Source organism: Sturnus vulgaris, chromosome 4, assembly GCF_052056855.1.
Source record: "Sturnus vulgaris isolate bStuVul1 chromosome 4, bStuVul1.hap1, whole genome shotgun sequence".
In the NCBI taxonomy this organism is placed as follows: Eukaryota; Metazoa; Chordata; class Aves; order Passeriformes; family Sturnidae; genus Sturnus; species Sturnus vulgaris.
Genome location: NC_142246.1, coordinates 22,599,781 through 22,622,955, shown reverse-complemented (window position 1 = coordinate 22,622,955; position 23,175 = coordinate 22,599,781). Strand labels below are relative to the sequence as shown.

Here is a 23,175-nt window from a genome sequence, read left to right as displayed (position 1 = left end):
TGCACTTGAATTTCATTGTCACCTCCTCAACATTTTCACACCCCGTATCAACTTCCCTACAAAATAAAAACACTGTATTTTGATACTGGAGAGAACATATGTTTTCCACAAACAGATTCTCGGAAGTGTTCAGCCAGAGCTACTCATTCCAATGAATTTGCTTTCCAGCTCCAGAGAGCAGTATTAGTGAAAGTCATATACATCTCCCAGCCAGTAACTTTTATTGGGGGTTTGCAAAGCAAAATCTCCTTTTAGAAAAATGTACCATCAAGTTTTTAGAGGTAAGTAATTACAGGTTTTTCCATTCTGCTACTTCTGTATATTGTGCTCACTGACTGCAACACAGATTTCTTGATTCCTGCATTATTTTTTGCAAGATCTCTTAGCATCTTCTCAGCTCTTTTAAAATTGTTCCAACTAGATCTATACAGCTGTGCCTCTTTTCACCCTCAGAGTAACCCTGGTTACTGACAGCTACTAGAGAAGGGTTAAGTCATATAAAGTTGATAGGTGCCTTCAGCTGGTTCTTGACTCTATCAGTGATATGAACAATTAGCACACAGAATTCACTGGACAACAGTTGGGAAATTACTTCCGTTTCTTTCCTGCAAGTGTTCTATCGAATCAGTCCCATCAAAACAAAGAGTGCTCTTCTGACCAGAGATGTTCACAGATATAAAGAAAAATCAAAGATTAGGTAAAAGTTTCACCATGTAAAAAATCCTAATTCACTAAATTAATCCAATAGTGTACTGGGAGCTTTTAACATCTGTAGTTACATACATTTGTCTTTAGAACTTGAAATCCCTTCAACTCACACAAATGAAGCAGCACCTGCAGCTCTCCACAACAGCCAGGCACTGTAAAAAATTCCCTCTCTGAATTCAAATTTGATCTTACATGACATATCTTCTTGCAAGCTTTCCAACATCCCTTTTAATGTTTTTGCTCTCATGCTTCCAACTGGCAGCTTATTCCAACACCTCACAATTTTTAAAAGCTTTCTGAAGTACAATTAGAAATTACAATCTATTTATGCCCACTTGTGACAGCACTGTTTCCCATATCCAACAAGTTTTTTATATATCTAGTATTTATTCCCCTTGCAATATGTACGGCATTTACACTGATTTTCCAGCCTTAATTTTGCTTTAAAACAAGCTGAAATTCTAATCTCATCATACTGGTTTTTTTTAAAAAAGGTTCTCTACATGATCACCTAACCAGACCTAGATAAACAAATTTGGATGTCTCAGAATCCGTGCCACGAGCGCTCTGTTGCATTCACTAAAGATCATCATAACCAGCATAACCTAAGAAAGATGAAATCTGTCTTTTTCATGGCAGCATGACACAAGTCTCTGATCAAGTAACAAGATCAAGAACAATCCCAGCAAGGATTCCTGCAGAAGTTTTTGTTCTCTCCAGTGACTGCACAATGCTTTGTCAGAGGTACTGCTCCTGTGCATGGACTCCTCATGCCCACAGCAGCACACTGGTATAAATAACCAATACAGGTGAGTCACTAACTATCTGTGCAGGTACTGCAGTCACTCAAACCTCAGCTGAGCTTCCCCCGCTCTCCCTTTGCCAACATTACCTGGCAAGCTCCACCTTGATGGCAGGAGTTTTTGTTCTTTGCAAATAACTTTTCATTTAGAGGACTGTACCAATAGCAAACAGGATTAATTTCAATGATTAAGCTATGCTCCAGCTTGCTTCATTTTCTACCTAGCATTCTGCTTTTCTTCCATGACCCGCTCACTCTTGTGTGCAGCCTGCATGTTCTCCTTCATATTCCGTTTCAATTAGTAGCACTAGCTGGTTTTCACAACAAATCCTTCCCAACTCCATAATTTGTTTAAAAGCAACCAAACACAGTCTGTCACTAAGATCAATTTCTTTCAAGAGCCAGTGATCCTGGTTCCCCACTTTGAGGTGACTACTTGTATTTCTGTAGCTGTCTCCACGCCCTTATTTGCCTTGCACAGCACCTTAAGGAAAAACAGCAGGCAATATTGCACTGTTTTATTGCAGGGATTAATTTAATTTTGTATTTATGCTTAAATTCTACCATGTACTCCAATATACCAAATTAGGTTTTTCTTTATATAGCTGAAGATCCTTTTTTTCATGTTATTCTGACACTTTTCAAAGTTCAGCTCAGCTTCACCTTGACAAGTATTGCTTTATCCTTCGTCCCTGGAGAAACAACACCAAAGTGACTACTAATCAAATTAAATCTGGAGTGTTTTCCTACAATATTTCTTTTTAATGGGGATCACATAGGAAAAAACTACTTTATTTTAGCAGTTCTAACAGAATAAATCCTTGACTTCTACCTCTACCAAAAACAGTGGTCTTCAAAAATTCTCTAACCCAAATAACCTTAGTGCAGTGTTTAAGAATCAACTTGTGATGTCACGCCCCAAGTTGATTTTCCAGAAGCAGTTCTACAAAGACCTCAATACACTTCCACAGCAAGTCTAAAACAGCATCACCTGTTGATCCAGTAACAATTTAGTGACTAAATCACTGGACTAGCAATTCCTGAAATATGAGCCATGCCATTAGACACAGCATTCATTTCCATAATTTCAGAGCCAAATTCTGTAACAATGCAATGCCCAAAAATCCATCAGCAAAATCCTTTTCTAGAAATCTACAAGTCCAACACTAACAGAATTTTCCGTTATCAAACCTGAAAACCATTTTGATCAAGACTGATCAAAAAAACCCAAACAACAAACAGAACACAAAACTGAGAGAAAGGAAAATTGATGCAACATACTACACAATGCACATTGCAATTCCCTCTTTTTTCTTGATAGTCTAGATGGATTATGCATAGCCATTTTTTCTTTTTACATGCATCCTTTAATTCACACTAGGGTGTAGTCAAAAGATTTGTTCTTTTAGACCAACTCAACTACTAAGATTCTTTCTGCACTGCTATAGTCATGCTTAAGCAATTTTATTTTGCCTTGTGGAAACTAAACCCAAGCATAAGAGATTAAACTAAAAGTATGATGCAGACAAGTTGGGGAAGAGCCATATTATGCTCTTTAATTTACTACAAAAAGCTTTATCTCTAAAAAGAAACCCAAACGAATCAATCCTTCATGAAGTGTCACTCTGTGAGCATCTTCCAAAGATAAGACACTCAATCACATTTATCACAGCAACCACTGATTGATAATATTTTGATTTGTCTTTACCTGCTTCCTCTTCAAAAAAAATCCAGAAGTATACTGTCTATGGTATATCTGAGTAACTTCTTTGCAAAGAACACACAATCCACTCCAGCAGAAAATTTGAAGAGTAAGAAGACTTAAACACACATCTTCACTTCTACTAAAATCATTTTAGAGAGCAGCTCTGGACTCTATAATATTACTCTCAGCATATAACAAGCTCTTCTGTTCTTCTTACTCACCATAGTCTACAGGCCTTAGTAATGAGGGCCTGCCCAATCTGAGGGCCTGTCTGCTTTCTGCAGTAAATGCAACCTTTTTCCTGAGCCTTCAATATCATTTCCTTCTCTCTTCTTCAACCTGCCTTTAAAAACATCTTTCATTTTTTCATGGCCTATCATCCTCTTCACTAGTCCAGTACCTCTATTCTTAAAAATCCAAAGTTTTCCCTGACATAAAATAAACAGATAAAACCATTACATATCAACACAAAAGAGCATACTACAACAAGCTATTAAAAACTGTATTTTTCTTCTAAATTTTATTTATCACAAACAAAATACTATAGTTATTAAAAGCAGAAGAAAAATATATATCCAAAGTTTGATCCTGGGGTAAATCTATGTTATAAAGACTGAAGTAGAGCAAATTGCATTTTTTAGAAATAGGAATTATAAGTATATTAGAACTTTTTATGCCTTCTAGAAAAGCCACCAAATTCTTCAGTTATGTTGATAAAGAGACTACCAGAGAGTCAATCTCAAGCAATCAGCATAAAAATGCCTATTATCAGAGCTGGTGATATATGGACAGGTACTGGTAGGTTGAACTAAAAATGAAAGAATAAAATTATTCTAATTAAATTTTCTTTAATTACATGGCCAGCAGTCTTGACATGTGTTGAACTCTCTTAAATAGAAGCAAAAACCACAAACCAACCCAAACTCCAACTACTCACATTTCCATGTCAGCCATGGCTACCAAGCATCATAATCTTAATCTTGGATGATGATGACATACAAAGTTCTGAGTTAAGTTCTCCTAGAACCAACAAGCTCTACTTACTCCCCCCATGACAATACCTTCACATTAGATCTTTAATCCCTGTATAATAAATTACTCTACAGAAACATAAATGCATCCATTAGCAAACATACTATGTTTTTAACTATTGGTGTCAAAACTGAAAAAGGAAATCATGTTTATTAGCAATATTAATAACTTCAGTATGTCATTTAAAAAATAATAAAGTACTGTCAAACTGAATTATTATTTGCATGTTCTAGGTCTGTCTGTCTCGTCTTACATATTCAGACACCACGTGCAAATTCCTGTCAAGTATCTTTGGGTATAAGGACCAAGGTGGTAAACAGGATTTATAAAAACAAAAAACAACACACACAAAACCACCTTAAACAGAATTAGATCTGGAATTTAAAACCCAGTGGCTACTTCTGAATTACGTTGTACAGGGGGGAAAAAAGCCCCTCCAACAAAAACAAAAAGAACAAACAAAACCGAACAAAATCACAAAACCCTGCTATTCCATATGGGAATTAATTACCTGCAGTCTGTGATTTTACTGGTCTTACAAAATTATTTTCTTCAGTCTCAAGGGGAACATATCTATATTGGATCAAGTACTATCATTTTTTGTTAATCTACTTTGTTTTACAGAAGGGAACTCATAGAAAACTCTAGAAACAAATGTATATATATATACATATATATATATATAAAATGTATGTGTACATATATATAAACAAAACTAATCCAGAAAAAACTAACTTGAAAAGACACATATATGTGGTAAATTATGAATATAAACACTGTACTAAAATCAGCTATGTGTTGAAGACTGTATTAAAACTCTGTAATCATTCAGGGCTTTAAATCTAGCCCCTTAAACACTAAGAAAGAGTTTTAAGAAAGTGACAAAAATCTAAAAGAATGTACATGCAAAAATTTCTGCAAAGATTAAGGAATAAACTTGAAAAATTTCTCTAGAATCTTCTCAACCAAGGACAAAGTTTGTGAAGGAGGTTTTGTACATGCAAAATGTTTTCAATCGCTAATTGTTTCTCCAACCACAGAAACAAAATAAAATTACTTCTTTATCTTTCAGACAGGATTTTAAAATCATTAATTCATCTATGATATAAATTGGCAAAACCCACTTTTGAACCTATCTAAAATCTAATAAAAAAATAGTTACTTCTTTGTAACAACCATGACTTACAAATGTGAAGTAGCTACTTTTGAACATCCAAACATTTTATACTGACGTTATAAGGTTGAATATTTAATAAGCCAAAATGAGTAAGAAATCCTCCACCCAAGTCTGAAGCCATGCTAGCACAATTAAACTGTTACTAGTGCCTTATAAACTCTTTTTTGCCTCCCACCTGTTTTATATTCTAACACAACAGTCTTATTCTACACCAAAATCTGGCATGAACATCTCGCCAGATTTACAGAAAAAGATCACCTGACTACTCCAGTGAAATCCATAATGCGATTTTTGCCCAAGGCCATACGTACTCCAAGTCAACTTGTATTGAGCAAAAGACTCCAATATTTCAGTAGCAATTTACTCCATTAAACTATTATTTAAATAAATTACAAAACAAAACCAAGTTCATCATTCTTATCATATTCACCAACTCTTTGCAAATCTGTGGAAAATATTCAAAGGAATTTTGTTTTGCAATATTTATCTTGTTATTTTCTTACGCTCTTTTGCTAAGGTACCATTCTGAACTTAGTCCAAATGGTTCAGGTCTCCCTCTTTCACTGATATGCCAGAAAGGAAGATTTCTAATTGAGGCTTGCATCTTCAGCTGCTGTCTAAGAAGTCAATACCAGCCTCTCATCTCCCTTCTTAACCCCCTTGCTACCCAGAGTAGGCCAGAGTAAATACACTACATCCATTCAGTTCCCTCTTTCACAAGGAATGGGAAAACATAAAAAATGGACGAAGTATCACTCAACTAGGCAGCAAAGTGCAGTGCACTGTCATGCAACAAAGCAGCAAATTCAATTTACAAAAAAAAAAAAAAGTTTTATAATCCCACTGCCACCCCCTCAAAGAGCTACCAAAGCAAGAGGAAATAGTTCAATACTTTCAAAATATTCCTTCAGACTCAGTCCAGCTTAAAAGCCAAAATCAAGTGTGTATCCTGAGCTTGATTATTAAGAGAAGCAGAAATGCCATATAATTGCCACAGTGCTATGAGGTACACACTGCACTACCAGCTGAGATCAGCAGATCACATCTGCATTCTAGAGCAAGCGCCTGCTGACCTTCAAAGCACAGAGCAACAGCAGAGTGAAACATTCCAGCGTCCTGGGCAGGGCAAGAGAAGAGAGGAAACACTTCCATCTAAACAACATAAAAGAGCAGTTTTCTACATAAGAAAAGGTCAATACCAAAAATGCATTTCTTTAAAATGCTCCCATGTTCTTTAAACCTATCAACAATTTCAGTCATGGAAGTTCTACCACGTTTCACATTCTATTTCATCTCCCCCCATATTAACATATATTTTCTAGGGTTACGTTTGTTCTAGTAAAACTAGGTGACATTGTTTTTGCACACTATTTGTTTCATTTAATGATCAAAATACTATGTTACTAATAAGTAACTTGTGTTTTAACGTATCTAAGGAGCTACAAGTATGAATACTGCGTGAGATCCATATGACCAGTGGTTAGACAGTCTAGAATTTTTGTATATATCACAATATACCAGAAAATTACTGAGTGATATTCTTTTTCTCTCAGAACACAAAATACCTCAAATATTAAAACCATCTTCATTTTGCAAGAATTAGACCAGGAGCACCACAAAGTTTTAGAATAATTTTTTAAATTTAAGGTTGGTAAATACTCACTCCTGCTAATGTTTAGCTGTTAAAATATCACTCTACCAAAACACATAAGAGACTGTATTTCCACAGAACCTTAAACCAGTCTAACAGTGGCCAAAGTCCTGCTTCCTTTCTGATTGCAGAATTAATGTAAAGGAGGGGGTAAGATTTTGTGTACGCATTCACACAACTGTACAGCAAACATCTGAAATAAACATATATCAGCAAGACAGTTCTTTCATTTTAACCCAAGCCCTGATTTAATTCACCACAAACACTGCAGCAAGTAAGAGAAGAAGCACAAAAGCAGGAAGAGATGAGTTTACAAGAGGAATGTAACATTGCTGCTTGGAACTGCCTTAGGACAAGTTAAAAGAACTCTGAAACTTCAGCTCTAGTGTCTGTCTAAACTATTTCTGACAAAACCATCACATTAGTCAGGGAGACCAGAGGTGTAACTGACGAAGCTCTCGTGGCATAAGCCCTAAGTGCAGTTACACAGCCATTGCTTGTCTCACTAAGGGATAGTGTGGTTAAACTGGTAAAGCTGTGCCATGAAATGTGTGTGTTCATAGCTGCATACATACTCACTTGTACTCCTCTAAGGGCCCCTGCAAAGGCTGTTTCGAGCTATGCAAGATACTTACAGTACCTCGAAGCATAAATCGTGTGCAAGAGTTACTCAAATGTGATCTGAGCCCACTAAGATACTCGACATCAGTACGGGCATAGTGCAAAGGACTCCTGTTCCCTTCAGGAAAATAAGGGTGGAAAGAAAAGATGCTTTTTTTCCTATCTTTTTATGCATGATTCTGTTTTTGATGTAGAACTGAAATACCCTGAAGATAAAGTGTGTTTTAATAATCAATTTGAACCATGCTTTGAATTAGTCGTTTTATGAACATACAAAACCATTTGATGCAGACTCTACAGTCAATTCTCTGTATCTACCCTACTTAGGTTAGCAGTTCTACGTATAAAGGAATCACAAGATTCAGTTCATTTTAAACTGATTATGCTAATTCACTCTCAGTCTCAGAGCTCAAAGACTTTCGAAAATAGCTCAGAACAGTTCTTCTGTACTAGCTTCCCACATGGACACCCTTATTCCAAAGTGGAAGGGCTTACCTAAACACCAGGAAGGCTCTAAGAGCTTCCGCAGAAAATACAACACAACTACCATGATTTCCATTCATGTACGCTACCTTATTTCATCATAGCCTCCTGTACTTTAACATATCCTAACATAGCAAAAACTCAAAAATACTTTCTCACAGTTCCCTTTCAGCTAAAAATAAAAAGTGAAATACTTTCAGCTTGAGCTAAAATACCTGTTTAAGTAAAATATGGACTAATGTATTTGTGTGTATGAGTCTGAAGGCATGTTACCTTAAACTTGCCTCTTTAAAAGTAACTAGATTTTCAGTCTTTCATTAGTCTTTCCTAATCTGAACTGTTGATCATACTGGCTAATAATGAATATAAATATTAAATAATGAACTTCAATTAGTTTCCCATGTGTTTTGTGACAAGGTAGACAGGACAGTCCCTATTAGCAATCCAACAGAAGGACGATACACAGGATGAGCCCAGCCCTCTCAGACACTGGCATAGCCAAACTGGAGTTATACTGCAGGACTGACTTTTAGTGCCCAATAAAGCATAACACTGAATGAAGCCTCTTCTGTAGCCACTGACATTCACAGTATCTCCCTCCTGTGCAGACACTTTGAAGGATAGACAGGAGCAACCCATGACTTTAGCACAATTCTATTGCAATATAGTAGACTAACAAACACAGATCTGGTACTCAACAAAGTTACTTCTGCTACTCACAGAGATACTTTATTTATGATGCAGATACTATTTTGTTAAATACTCAGAGCAAGCATATTCAACCCAAATATTACAAATATTAACACTGATATAATCTCAAGGGAAAATGCTGGATAAGTCAAGAGTGCAGAACTGGACTACATCCAACTCAGAATATTTGGTGATTCTGTGAAACATCCCTAGAGTGCCATACAGAATATTATTTACCAAAATTCCTACTGTTTCCATAAAAGAACTAAATTGATTCCTCTTCTATATCTAAATTGCAACAGTTTTACTTAGCTTGTCAAAGACTAAAAGATAGCCTGCATCTTAATGATAAACTTTAACCTAAAGCATTTTCTCAATTTAATACCAGCAGCACTTATTAGTGTAAAAATGATGAATTATAATAATGACAACAGTCCCTATTAGCATTATGAAATCTAGGAATCTAAAAACCATTTAACAGGTAAATAATATAAGAACTACTCTAAGTACTTGCACTAACTTAGTGCAAAAGAAAGACCATTGGACTGTTAACCAGCACTTTCTTGCAGTTTATACTTACACAAATTTACTATGATTAAATGTTAACTTTATTTAAATCTCATACTACGTAAAGTGAACTAACCTTAGGACTCGTACACCTCCTTTTTATTAAAGCCAAACTCCTGGAAACAAGCACAGAAGAATGAATGCAAGACTGGAATTGGTAAAGGATTGGCTAATTTCTAGCACTGCTTTAGGTCCACAGAGGTTTATTATCAGAGGGTACCATCATCAGCTACAATCTACCCCCTCATCCTAAACTGCCTAATCCATTCCTGTAACCAGGGACTGCTCTCTTTCCTCAGGTTTTTATGACATTACCAAAGACAACCAAATCAGTCTGCCTCCAAGAAAGACTTAAGTTTTTCTCTTTCTGTTTTCCACTTACTCCCAAAATCTGCCAACTGATAGTAGACCACTCACTAGAAACCTGAACCCAACTGGATAAACATTAACATTTAAAAAGTCACCAACTGAACACAGGAAAAAGCAATAGATCCAGCCTTCTCTGCACAAATATTCCCACTACCAGTACTTGGCAAACTGTCTGGTCAAATGGTCACTAACATTGTATATTTTAAATCACAGGTTAAAATAGCATTCCTAATACTAGTACTGATTAGTATCTACATAATACTGATCCTAAAAGTGCACTGGTATTATATTCATAGAACTTGAGAAACAGTCTATATGGTACAGGTAAAGAGGTGTTAACTGCAAATAACCTAATAATTCTGAAAGATCATCCCAGATGTGAGAATAGCATGCAGTTTTCTCACCATTTATAGGCAAACTTGTTTGATGGCAAAGACCTACAGAACCATTCTCCATTATTTTCCAGTATAAACTGAAAGATATAACCAACACACCACAGATAGGATTAAGAAAACCAAAGATGCACAGTAACGGCAATTCACTATTCTTTTTATGCAGTTACAGGAAACAGGTCTAAACCTCCTCTTGGCCAAAAACTGTAGGCATAGCTAAAAACACAGCAGACAAAATTATTTTTGGCAATGTACAAAAGATTTCACAAACAAACTATTTTAAAGTTCAGATGATCTTCACATTTCAGAGAAATGAAAATTAAAGAAGTAGTACTAATCTCGTATTTGTTCTACTTTTAGGGCTCCAAAACCAGAAGTTGTTCAGAATAAAAACCCTGAAAGCTCTGCATCTACCAGAAAAACCCAGCCTCCAATTTGAAAGGGAAGAGGATTCATTATTGTCATACAATAGTGAAAATTTTTAAACAAAAAAGAAATGGTCTACTTTAAAATTTTTCTATTTGTTTACAGGGGAAGGTTTTACCAGATGTGGCAACAGACTTAGAACCCTCTTATGTTTTCTCTGACAAACAGAAACAGTAATTAAAAACCAAACTTATACTAGAGATTCTGTAATCACGCAGGTAGAGACAGCTGGGTGGCTTCTAGTCCCTACCTCCTGCTCAAAGTAGGTCCAATATGAGCAGGTTGTTTAAGAATTTGTTGAGTTTTGAACAACTCCAAGGACAAAGATTTTGCAATCTTGCTGATCATGCTGCTTAAATGTTTTTTTTCCCCAGCGTCTGGTCAGAATTTCCCATGTTCCAGCTGGTGTCTGCCACCTCTTATCATATCCCCATGCACTTCTGAGACAAGCCTGGCTCTTCTCAGGAGCTTCTCATTAGGTATTTATAGATAACACGAAGACGTCCCTCTCAGTAGTTCTCTCAACAACATCAACTCTTTCCCTTTCTTCTCACACATTTTGTGGTCCAGTCCCTTAACCACCTTGACAGTTTTCTGCTCAGTTAATTCGAGTATGTATCTGAACACAGAACACCACACATGTTCTCACAAGCACAGAACAGAGGTGAAGAACCACTTCCCACAACCCACTGACTATATTCTTGCTAATGCAACCCAGTACGTGGTTGGACTTCATTGCCACCATCATGTTCAACTTGCTCTTCACTAGGTCATGAAGTTCTTTTCCTGCTAGACTGCTTTGTTTCCAGTCAGTCTCCTGACCGAATTACTTCCTCCCAGATGCAGGACTTGGCACCTACCTCAGCTGAGCTTCAAAAGGTTCCTGCCAGGACATTGATTTCTCCAGCCTACTAAGAGCCCTTCTTGCATAGTAGCCCAAGCTCCAGTGTGCTAAAACCCTCCTCACACACTTTCTTAATCACATGCAGGCCTTCTGAGAGACTGAGGAGAGACTGATACCAATATAATAATGACATTTAAAATATTCTTATGTTTACACCTTTTTATACCTTTATGCCTTTTAATTGACCAAGTACACTCAAGTTTTATTCCCAAACAGTTGTCCTGCTTTTGGCTGGGACAGAGTTAATTCTTTTCCTAGTAGCTGGTACAGGGCTGGGCTTTGGATTTAGTCTGAGAATAATGTTGATAACACACTGATGTTGCTGGGTACAGCTTACTCTAAGTCAAGGACTTTTTAGTTTCCCATGCTCTGCCAGCAAGCACATGCACAGGAAGCCAGGAGGGTGCATGGCCAGGACAGCTGACTCAAACTGGCCAAAGGGATGCTCCTTCCCATAGAATGTCATACTCAGCATAGAAACTGGGGGGATTGGCTGGGAGCTGCTGATTGCTGCTGGGATGGGCTGGGAACAGATGAACAGGGGGTGACCAATTGCACTGGACATCCCTTGTCTTTCTCTGATTTTATTCTTCTCTCTCTTTTTGTAAACTCCCTTTTCATTATTATTACTATATTTTACCTTATTTAAATCATTAAACTGCTCTTATTTAATGCACAGGTTTTACCTTTTTCCAATTCTCTTTCCTAGCTCAGTTCAGGGAGTGGAGCATCTGATTGAGCAGCTGCATGGTACTTAGCTGACTCCCTGGGATTAAACAATGACAACAATTCCACTGCACTCACTAAACCTCTACTGACTTCAATGTGACTATTCTTACAATTCAAAAGTTAAGCACATGTATCAGCATAAAATGGATACTGTTTAAAAAAAAAATGTTGCTGACTCAGCAATCATAATAGAAGACATCTCATTGTTATAAATACCTGCATTGATTCTACATGATAAACAGGAAGAAAACCAAGAATCCTACTAACACCAAAGCACAACTACAACTAGAAGTCTTCACATTAGTAAATTCAGTATCTAGCACCCAAGACTGCCCAAACAGAAACAAACTAAAGCAATGAAGTTTTTCTGAGCCTGAAGATTAAATATCTATGGCTTTTTCAAAGAGCAAGAAATTTTCAGAGATGTTACTTAGTGTCTTGCTACATACTGATATAAATCACAAGACCACTACAGACAATGGTAAAAGCCACCATGAGAGCTACTCACTAGGTCTTTACAAGTCTAAGAAAGGTATGGCAGACTACAGTTATTTTTCTCTTCCCTTTTGCCTGTAAATCACTGAAACACATAACAGACTCCAAAACAAACACTCATTTCCTTCCTGGAAATCAAGTACTTGAAGTTTCTGTTGTTAACCTATCTTCACTTGAATGCTGTCTTGGCTTCAATCAAGTTACAAATTTACACTGATACTTCAGATACGTGTTCATGAAGATACTCATATTCCATAACTGCAACTGAGTTTAATTTACTCTCAGCTCTACCTAGATTTACCTGCCATAAATGTCTCTTCATATTTGTAAGAGAAGAACATTTCATCGTAGATATACCAGCAATTCATCTTGCTAGAAGGAAGCTATGTTTCCCAATGTGTCACCTTCAACATCAGATTGCAGTTTTCACTGCAAAAGGTATAAATTACTAGAAAACACCTTATATTTCCACATGATAAAAGAACGTGGATGGCCAATTAAACATTGAATCCTTCACTGCTAGCATACTATAATTTCTTCAAAGTAAACACTGATGCTTTATTAAATTACAAAAATAAGTCACACATAATGTTTAACATACTGATCGATTACAATACATCTCAGCATCAGTCTTTAAGTGACCACAAGATCTTTCAATATGTTTCTATTCATTATTAAATGCCGGGCAAGTTCTCCCTCTCATAAGATAGCTGTTTATAAACAGAGAGCAGGTAAGCATTTGGCTACCCAATGCAAAAATTTAATCTAAAAATAATACCAGCTAACCTTCACTAAAACTTTTTCCTACTTAGTAAAAGCGGTACACTCTTCTCCTTCCATCTCTTTATTGGTTCTCCATCATGCTGCAGCTTCATACTTTTGTTCAAAATACATTTTGTAGCCTTAAAATTTCAGTCCATAAAACCAACAAGATAATACATTAATGAAATGACAGAACAAGAAGAAAGGTAAACTGGAACATCTGATCCCTTGCCTACACATATTTATCCAGTCAAGTTACTACCTAGACTAACTTAACAACTTCATCTTTGTTATAAATGCACAATACCTCGCCTACCTTAGAACTGTAAGGCTTACTACACACAGAAGTAAAAAGTTGAAAAATCATACTTTAGAGAGCACTCCTTACAAAGAAACTTTAGTTAGTTTTATCTACTTAATTCAAATATTTAAGAGATGCAAAGTTACAAGTATCTCTCTTAAATAAACAATATCTTACTTCTTAACATAATGTCGTGTTTATAACAAAACTAGAAATGATAAAGCAAACAGAGGAGAAGCACTTTTCTTCAAGTGTGAGGGGACTTTAAATACTTTTACAAAACACTCAAGAAGTCTCAGACTCAACTTAAAAATATGGAAAATCCTTCATCTCTTACCTGTAAGCAGAGAGCAAGGTAGTATTTCACATTTTAGTTACTTCCCAGAAATTGTATTCAAGGAAATAGGAACTGCTAAGTAATATGAAAAGTATATTTAGTCCTGAATAGCAAGGATTCTATCAGCAGAAGGAATTAACTGCCATCCAGCTGCTCCCTTGTAAAAACATTTTTGGTTCCACCACTCTACTTCAGCATAAAGGTGAGTAGTGGAAGAAGATAGATAACAAACTTCCTAGGCACTTTTCTCCCTGTGTGCCCACCCCCCTCCCAGGCATTTCTGTTCCTATAACATCTACCAGGAAACAGGGAGGAGGCTATTTTATAACAATATCCATTTCCAAAATTCTGTAACTGAGTCCTGCAGACTAAACAAACAAAAATAATCAAATATGTCCACACTAGATCCAACCTCTACAGTATGAAAATTTACTATGGACCTCTCTCAAAACCTATGTAAGTTAAGGTTTCTTCCTTTTTTTTCTACATAAAGCAAAGGGAAAGGGTTTTGAAGCCTTTAGAAACCAATTTCAAATAGACTTCTTTGTTTCCACAGTATCAGCTGGTTATACAGGGTATGAGGTCTACATTCTCTATCTTTGGTTTAAAGGTATCCACCTAGAAATTTCTCTTGGTCTCCATGCAATTCTGCATTTGCTGTGCAATAGCTTGGCAAAATCAGCCAGGACTGTAAAGGCAGCTATAAACCAATCCCCTTACATTTTTCTAGTAAGTTCAAGCTACATAGCAACAATGTTATTAGCACACAATTTAAAAGTACATCAACTACTGCAACCCTAAACGTGTTTTCTTAAGCTATTAGTACCTTCCAAAAATTATCCTCTCAATTTTTTCTCTGTGAATATGTCCAGATTTCTGAAACATCAGCTTTAAGAGTTACATATTCGCATTAATATTTCACAAGGATCTAACCTGCAACATCATCCCAAGTAGGACGACAATGACGACACAACCATTAAAACCTATCTGGCTGACGTCCACCAACTCAGACACCGACAGAGCTAAAGCTGTATTGATGCAATCCTGCAAACACTGCTATATATTCCCCCAAACTGATCAGAACTTCTCCACTGCTGCCCTGAAAGTAGTCAGCCTCTCTTACTGACCACGACATACCTCTGAACATACTGATCAGGAAACGAGGTAACATGACTGAAATAAGTGAGGCTTTAAAAGCATCCATCTGAAGGTGAGTAAGCCTGCAGTGGGATAAAGGAAGTTCTGTATACAGGGAAGCTAAATGGGGGTTTAATAGCAACCGCTCAAAAACCCCAAACATTAAACCCGTACCCTGCAGCCTCTGGCACTGGCGAGCCAAAGGGGTCAGCTGAAGGGGATGTGTGGGATCACGTACCCCCACCTCACCCTTCCCAATCCGCCTCATCCATCCCTCCCGGCCCTCCCGGTACCGCGCGGGCGGACGCGGGAGGGCGCGTGCCGGGGGCCCCCGCGGAGGCCGGGCCGGCCCCACCCGCCCCGCCCCGTGGCCTCCGGCCTGGCGGCGCTCCCGAGCACCGACCGCCGGGAGCCTTCGCCGGGGGCCGGCCCGCCCAGCCTCTTCGGGCCCTGCCGCCGCGTTTCCCGCGGCCCCCTCCTCCTCCTCCCAACGGCTGGCGGGGCCCGTCTCCCCAGGAATCGCCATTCCCCTCCCAGATGCCGTGGGACGGGCCCACCTCCAGCACGGGGAGGTGGGGCCGAGGGGGGTGCGGGGTCCCCGCGAAGGCCGGCGGGGCGCCCGCACCGTCCCCTGCTGCCCACGCTCACACGGGGGAGGGTGGCGGCGGCGCGCAGGGGGAGTGGGGAGAGGCTCTGACCTCTTCGCTCTTCAGCACCTCCTTGAACTCCCGCTTGATCCTCTGCACCGCGATGTTGGCCATCTCCGCAGCGGGCACCCCTCGCCCCCTCCGCGCCGGGCCCAGCGAGCTCCGCCGCCGCTCCGCTGGAGAACTCCCGGCCCTACCAAAATGGCGCCCGCGCCGAGCATGCGCGAAAGGGCTGCCGCCGCTCCTCAGGAGGGGCCGCGGGAGAGCGGCCGGAGCGGCACCGGGACGGCGGCGGGGCCGGGGGGGCCGTGGCTGGACTCCGCGGGTGGGGCGGCTGCGGCCTGTGCGCTCTGGGCCGCCTCCTCCCCGTGACCCCGAAGGAAGGGTGCGCTGCCCACCTGTGGAGGCGCAGGGGCTCGCCCCGCTGGCCGCCCACCCGCCTGTCCCGGGGGACACCTGCCCGAGCCGCTCGGCCTGTCACGGGCCGGGCGGGTCCGTGGCGAGAGCGTGAGGTTACCCCCTCAGGCAGAGCCCCGCCGCGGGCCAGCCCCGGGGCACAGCAGAGGCCGTTGTATCGTCATGGCTCCCGCTCGGCCCTGTACCGGCAGCGGGGTGAGCCCTGAGGCACCGGGCCGGCGAACGGGTGAAGGAGCACCCTTGGGAGGGCTGGGCCGGGTCCACGGCAGCGGGAGAAATGTCTGAGGTGTCGCTGAGGAAACAGCTGGCTTAAGGAGCAGCTGGTATGTCTGCTGGTGAAGCCCCTGAGCAAAAAGAACCAGGGAGCTCTCACGTAACTTGAGAATCTGCTCACACGGGCCCCTAACAGCGGTTCTCGTGTAATTTTTGGCTATTATGCTCGGCAGAGAAAAATGTTATTCCTTACACATCTCCCTCCCAGACCCGTTCCTCGTCCTCTTCCCCGCTCCCCCTGGAGACGCGGGTGCCTCCTCACATGGGACCAGGGGAACTTGCAGGCCCAGGTTACTTAATGGGGACAGGGAAAGGAACTGCTTGTTTTCACAGATTCTGCTACAATGTTTTAAAAGTAGAGTAAAAGGCAAAGGTCAGCCCTCTCCAATGGGCATTTTATTACAGAGGCAAACATGGAATACTGCTTCTGTTCTGAAATCTGTAATAGGGTAACAGTAACCATAACTTCTGAGGTGTATAAAATAACATGTTATCCAAGAGCATAGGTTTTCAGAGGAGAACATGAGATTGGATTTTGAACTTTATTCAGGAATTAGAGGCTTTCAAGATATTAAGGTTTACAGAAACATTTTATAGGGCCCCATTTTAACGGTGCAGTGCAGGACAACATACAACATAGACATTTTTCTCAACAAATGTCGACTTCTGGTAGTGCTGTTATCTGCAAGCACTTTTCATTTATCTCCATTAGTACACACAGCATTTTGACTATTATATACACTATAAAGTAAGTATAGACCCAAGCAACAAAAAAAAAACCAATAAATTCTTAAAATCTGTCAAATACATACAGATGCATATAGCCCCTCTAACGTGTTTACTCTTTCCCTGTAGTTTGACTGGGAAAAGCCCGATTTTCTGCAAAAATGTATTACATGTGATTCTATTCATCAAATTATTTTTTCAGATGAAAACTTTAAAATGTATTATTCAATCCAGTTTTTCAGCTGAGATTTTCAATACCTTTATGAAAAGGACCATTTTGCAGTAAGCCTGGTTTCTTTCTAATGACTTAATAGTGTGATCTTGGACCTTCATTTTCAGAATAATTTAGACATCAGAGTTCCACTGATATGTCTTAAATTCCTTTTGAGGAAGTAGACCATGGCTTTTCATTGCCCTCGGCTCTCACCAATAAAGAAAGGATAACTCTTTTTTACCTCTTATATGAAAGTTAGGTTTATAATGTGCTGAGCAACTATGACTACTATAGACAAAAATAATAAAGGTAGTACATAAAATCTCCTGGTTAAATCTTTCATGTCTTTTCAGACAGCTCACAAAAAGAAGCTAAGCTTCCAATATTCAGATTTTGCTCTGAATGGAGTGGAAAACATGACCTTTATCAAGTGTTAAAATCCTTTGTGTTCCTGTGAGTATGCTTTTATGTTATAGGTGGTAGACATCCAGTAAGAGCCATAGTAAAAGGCAATGATTTTGTCTCATTTGCACCTAGTTTCATTTTCATATGCTCTTTTGGAATACAAATGTCAGAGTCTGTTACTGCAAAAATGAGATTAATATGAATTACAGTATCTATTTTCCTTGGTATACCCCATTCCTTTCCCTTGTCCTTGAATAGGCATTTTTCACTTTTTCACTTACCTCACAACTGTTTCATATTCACCATATACTGTGCTAATTTTCTCTTTGCTGAAAGACAGATATAGAAAGGCTTTTTGGCTGGTTGAACAGAGTAGTGGTGAGTTTTGCCAGAATCAAAATCTACATAAAAATCAGTACCTTACGTAATCAACATGCTGCGAGTATCGTTTTATACCTCCTATACTGTTTTATACTTTTTTATAGTTAACTATTTTACAGAAGATTCTACAGGGTTTTAGGGTAGAATAGGACCATAGATTTTGAACAGGTGTTTTGGGGTTTGGTTTGGTTTTTTTGGAGAGTTCGGTTTGTTTGTTTTGTTTGTTGTTTTATTTTTGCTTTTAAAAAAGATAATGCTTAGACAAAAATTGAGAACATTGCCTCTTTGTATGATTTCAGTGACTTCCATGTCTGACTCCCTAATATATTTTATGGTATGTTGATAATAAAGCCCTGGATTAAGTTCTCATTAGTCTTTTGCCCTTAGAAAAATCCATGTACAAAATGTACAACTGTAGTCCATTGAACTTAGCTCTTTTTTTGGATAAAAAAATAGTAGTATATATGATCAGGAGATCGTTCTTTCATTGATCCTATAATCATTTTAGTCTCATACTGAACTCTTTCAATAGCAGCTTTTGCAAAGTGGCTGCAGATTGGTTTATGCTTTTGCCTATTGGTGTTGATCACAGCTAATAGAGTGGGAGATACTCAGAATTGTATCTGTGCATTGTTTATTATGCTTGGCATATTGTTTTGAAAGACTTCTGGAAGTGGGAGCAGGAGATATGGTTGAAGTTCAAACTATGTAAGGTTATTGCAGGAGGAAAATTGATAGGGTCAGTGATTGTAAGGCCTCAGCCCAAGCTCTCAGTATGGAAAGTCTAACAATATTCATCAGCCCATGCTAGGCTAACCAAACCTTCTAAACACTATGTCATTTCCCATGTAATGTGGGAAGTACTATCTATCATGCAACCTATATATAGGAAACAGTTCCCCACATGTTCATGGAAAAGTGGCTATGGCTCATGCAAAGTTTGTGTGCGTTGGACTACTGTACATCCAATATAGCCCCATGTGCACGGCTCTTCCCTCAGACTATGGATGGCCCCAGCCCCGTGTACTGCCTGGGGACTCCAAGATGCTTATTACAGCACTGAGTATGATTTACTTTCCGTTCTTCAAGTTAAGAATCTTGGTGATCTTTTTCTCATTTCCATATTCTCCTAATATTATTCATATTTATTAATATCAGTAGAACATTTCTAGTAGAATTACTCAGAGAAAATTTGGAATTATTGAGATTGCCCTCTGTGATTAGAGGAAAATTAGATTTTTGAAACATTAACTTTGCAGTATGCAGCATTCTATTCCTCTTTTACTGTTTTATGTCTCGCGTTACAAAACTACCACCTCCTCATCTTGGCTTCTTTAGTTTAGAAAAATCAAAAATGTCAGGCTTGATCTTCTCTCTTTGTTGCTGGAGGATTACTTATCAAAGAGGAAAGCTGTCTCAAGAGATATGTATATTCACTTCTATCCCTTTAGAAACAGGGGTTGAGCATGTCGCATTTTTAATTCTTATTTTATGTATTTCATGAGGCATCCATATAAGGATTAACTTTACAGGCTGCATTAGTATTAGATTATATTCACTTTGCATTTAAATATTTGTATGCTCATTTATAATAGTGTTTTATTTTTAAAAAGAGGGTAACAACTAATATTCATATACTAGGTATTTTTAAATTTAACCTTGGTTTTCTGCGGAAGGTACACCTACAACTCTGTTTCTATGATCTCAGCTTTTAACAAAGAAATGCAGAAATTGTCTTTTTTATCTGCGTATCATTCAGCACATTACAGAGACTAAGAATAAACTTAGCCTGCACATTTATTGTCTGTCATATTGTGTTGTGGCAGCGTCTGGATGATTCAATTTACCTGGGATTAGCGTTATCATCAAAATAACTAACTGGTCGTGCAAGTTGACCGAGTTTTAAGATGTCATCTTAACTTTCCTGTTCCTCCTATAGATGTCCATGTCCGGTTGCGTGGCCAGGTGTAAGAGTGCCCTCTCCTGGGTGGAACAAGGCAGTTTGCCTTGCTCGGCTGAGATGGATCGGGAAGTTTTCCTTGCCTTACAAACAGCGCAAGGTACTGTCACTGCTTTGTCCAGCCTTACCTGTAAAGGTGTTCATGAAGAACTTGTAGGACTTCTGTAGGCTGAAATGCCAAAACCAGTAGAACAAAAATTATTCGGTGCTCAGGAAGAGAGAGGAAGTATCCGCTTGAGATGCCTGCGCTTACCAAATTATACTTTTCATGTAGTTAATAGATGAAATTTATATGCGTTAAAAGGCAGAAAGGGTTCTAACTTAATATTAGAGTGATATGAAGTCACTCAGGTTGAATTCATATCATGCAATTCATCTGAATTAGTGGAGTTACATCAGAAATCAATCTATGGCATAGCAAAGTTTTCATGAAATAATGAATGTGAAGATTTTTTTTGTAGTTTAATAACACCTTATTGCCCTTCACTTGTTAAGTTATTAGAAATTGACAGGACACCCTGGACTTTTCATTAATTTAATATTGGTCTGCCAATATATTCTAAATTAATGTTATATCTGAACCTGGTGTATCTAGTAGGAAAACCTAGATACAAAGACACCCGATGCTTTTAAGTCTGTTAGCAAAATTACTGGGGTTTTAAGCTTCCAGTTTTTTGTGGAGGAGTGATTTTCAATTGATAGTACATATACACCTTGGGGTCCATGGGCCAATTCTTGTGGCTTCATGAAGAAAAAAAAGTGGGAGGGGGAATTAGGTTCAGCTGTGAAATAGTTCCTGTAATTTTGCAGGAGCACCGAAGTTGATTAATATTCTTAGTGATCAGGAATCTACCTTGAAAATTTGGCAACCACAGACTGTCAAGTTGATTACAGGGAATTAGAAGCGCTTCTTATAAAGAAAAATGTATAAAACTGTGCTCCTTTCTTCCTATTACCAAAAGAAGATAGCAGTTTTTCTGAGGATCCTTACAAAATGAAAGAAATCTGTGAATACAGAAATAGACTTCACAACCTAACATGGCTTTATTAGTAGGTTTATGAATATTAGAGTTAGAAGAGAAGAGAGGATTTGACCGATGGTATAAAGAACAGTCACCATGCTATATTGCTGATATATTGTTGTCCACTCAAAAAACATTTTCTACCTTGAGTGAAGAATTTGTACCATTTTATGTGTTTTGTATTATCATCTATTAATGTAATAACTTCTAGTACATTATCAAATCTATGTAACTGAACTAAATATTGTGATCTTTCTTTCATAGAAAGCTACAAAAGGGAATTAGAGCTGCCCTAAAGGCCAGCTGGACAGCTTTTCCTGGCCAACTGGACATGATCTTCTCCTCATGGCCTTAGGATTTGTGACTTACTAACAATTGCTGCTATTTTAATGACTGTAGGGGCTAAAATCAGATCCAGACTCATACTCAGTAAAACTCCATGTTATAAAAGTCATCAGGACTGAAGTATATCAGACCTTTTAGCTAGAAGCTTAAATTTGTTGTTCAGTGCAGTGGTAGCCAGGGAAGTGCCTAGAGGCAGCAAGTAAGAGAGAAGATAAAATGGCATTAATGTGTTGAAGTGATTGTTTGGGGGGGTGGAGTTACAGTCTCTCATTAGGAGATTTGAGTTTGGAATTAGAACTGGAGCAGCAAAAAGTTGTGAAGCAGTAATTGAATGAATATGGGAATCCAGAATAAATGAAAAATAAACCCACTTTCTTTGGTAGTTGTCTTTATTGCTAAAATATTTTCATATTCCTGACAGTGTAGATAAGCTGACGGCTGGGAAGCTCACTATATAAAGTGGTCCACCTGCCAGCATATATATCAAAGTTGTGTCTCTAGGGTGGTTCCACCTAGCTTTTTGTATTTTCCTTTAAGCAGATAGGCAACACTTATTCAGGGAGTTTATGCTGCAAACTGATCTGTATCACTGCTGTATTTTCTCAGGAGAAAAGGATGACAGTCGACACCTTTCTTCTTAATGTATATTACCTGAGACATGGAGCCATCAACGCAGGCTGCAGAGATGGATTAAGCTCCAATAGTTAGGCAATAGTCTTATGAGGTGGTCATACCTCAAAAAATATTTCCAGATATAAGAGAATATACATTAAAGATGTATGAATAACCACAGTATAATTTAAGAATATGTGCAGTAAAATGAGAAAACTACTACAAACCAAGCCACAGAGAAAACATACTCCAGGATACTTTGCATATCAATTGTTAAGAATTCTTTCAACAGTCTGTCTGTTTTGTAAAGCACAGGACTTTTTAGGGATCCTGAAAGGTAGGACTAATAATAAAAAAGCAATCTGGAGCTCTTGAATTCAGTTATTATTGCTTGATCCAGCAATTTTTGATTCTGAGGCTTTTAGAAGATTGTATATAGAATTTGAGCTTACTTCTAATGATGGCCATTTTGCTAAACTACAGTATAATCTGTCATGATGGGCACCAAATCCACAACTGATGGATGTCTTTTGGAACTGTCTACAACAAAAATTTACAAAATAGTGAAGTTTGTCCGAGATCATCCAGAAAAAGCTCAGCTGTGACAGATGGGTAATTTAGATATGTTGATACCATCCTGAAATAGCTGCATTTTGGAGATTAGAACAATTTTTTATTAGGAAAAAAATCTCAAGCTTTTCTATTGATCTTACTACAGTAGAATAATAATTTAGAGTTAAACCCTTAAGACTAAATCCCTAGTCAGTGTTTGCACCACAGTTCTCTAAAAAAGTTAATTGAACAGGATTTCAAATCATAGAAACCAGTAAGGATCACTCCAAGAACAGAAGTCAGGACAATCTGATTTGTTGTTTTCCTAACCTG

General features: G+C 38.5%; 2 protein-coding genes across 6 annotated transcripts in view; one reads left to right on the top strand and one right to left on the bottom strand.

The window, feature by feature from the left end:
- Positions 1-16,123, bottom strand: part of UBE2K (ubiquitin conjugating enzyme E2 K) — a 38,578-nt gene extending 22,455 nt beyond the window's left edge. For 2 of the 4 annotated variants that reach the window (XM_014871051.2, XM_088163287.1), the window contains exon 1: positions 15,987-16,123. In XM_014871051.2, coding sequence (XP_014726537.1) covers positions 15,987-16,049 — 63 coding nt within the window. In that variant the 5' untranslated portion in view covers positions 16,050-16,123. Of the gene's footprint in view, positions 1-9,512; positions 9,548-15,288; positions 15,372-15,986 lie in introns of those variants that run through there. The other 2 variants (XM_088163286.1, XM_088163285.1) reach the window with 2 other exon arrangements.
- The window catches only part of SMIM14 (small integral membrane protein 14), a 54,427-nt gene continuing 46,411 nt past the window's right edge, over positions 15,160-23,175 (top strand). The window contains exons 1-2 of one of the 2 annotated variants that reach the window (XM_088163290.1): positions 15,160-15,361; positions 20,291-20,411. The gene's annotated coding sequence lies outside the window, so the exon portion shown is untranslated. The remainder of the gene's footprint in view (positions 15,362-20,290; positions 20,412-23,175) is intronic. The other variant, XM_088163289.1, reaches the window with a different exon arrangement.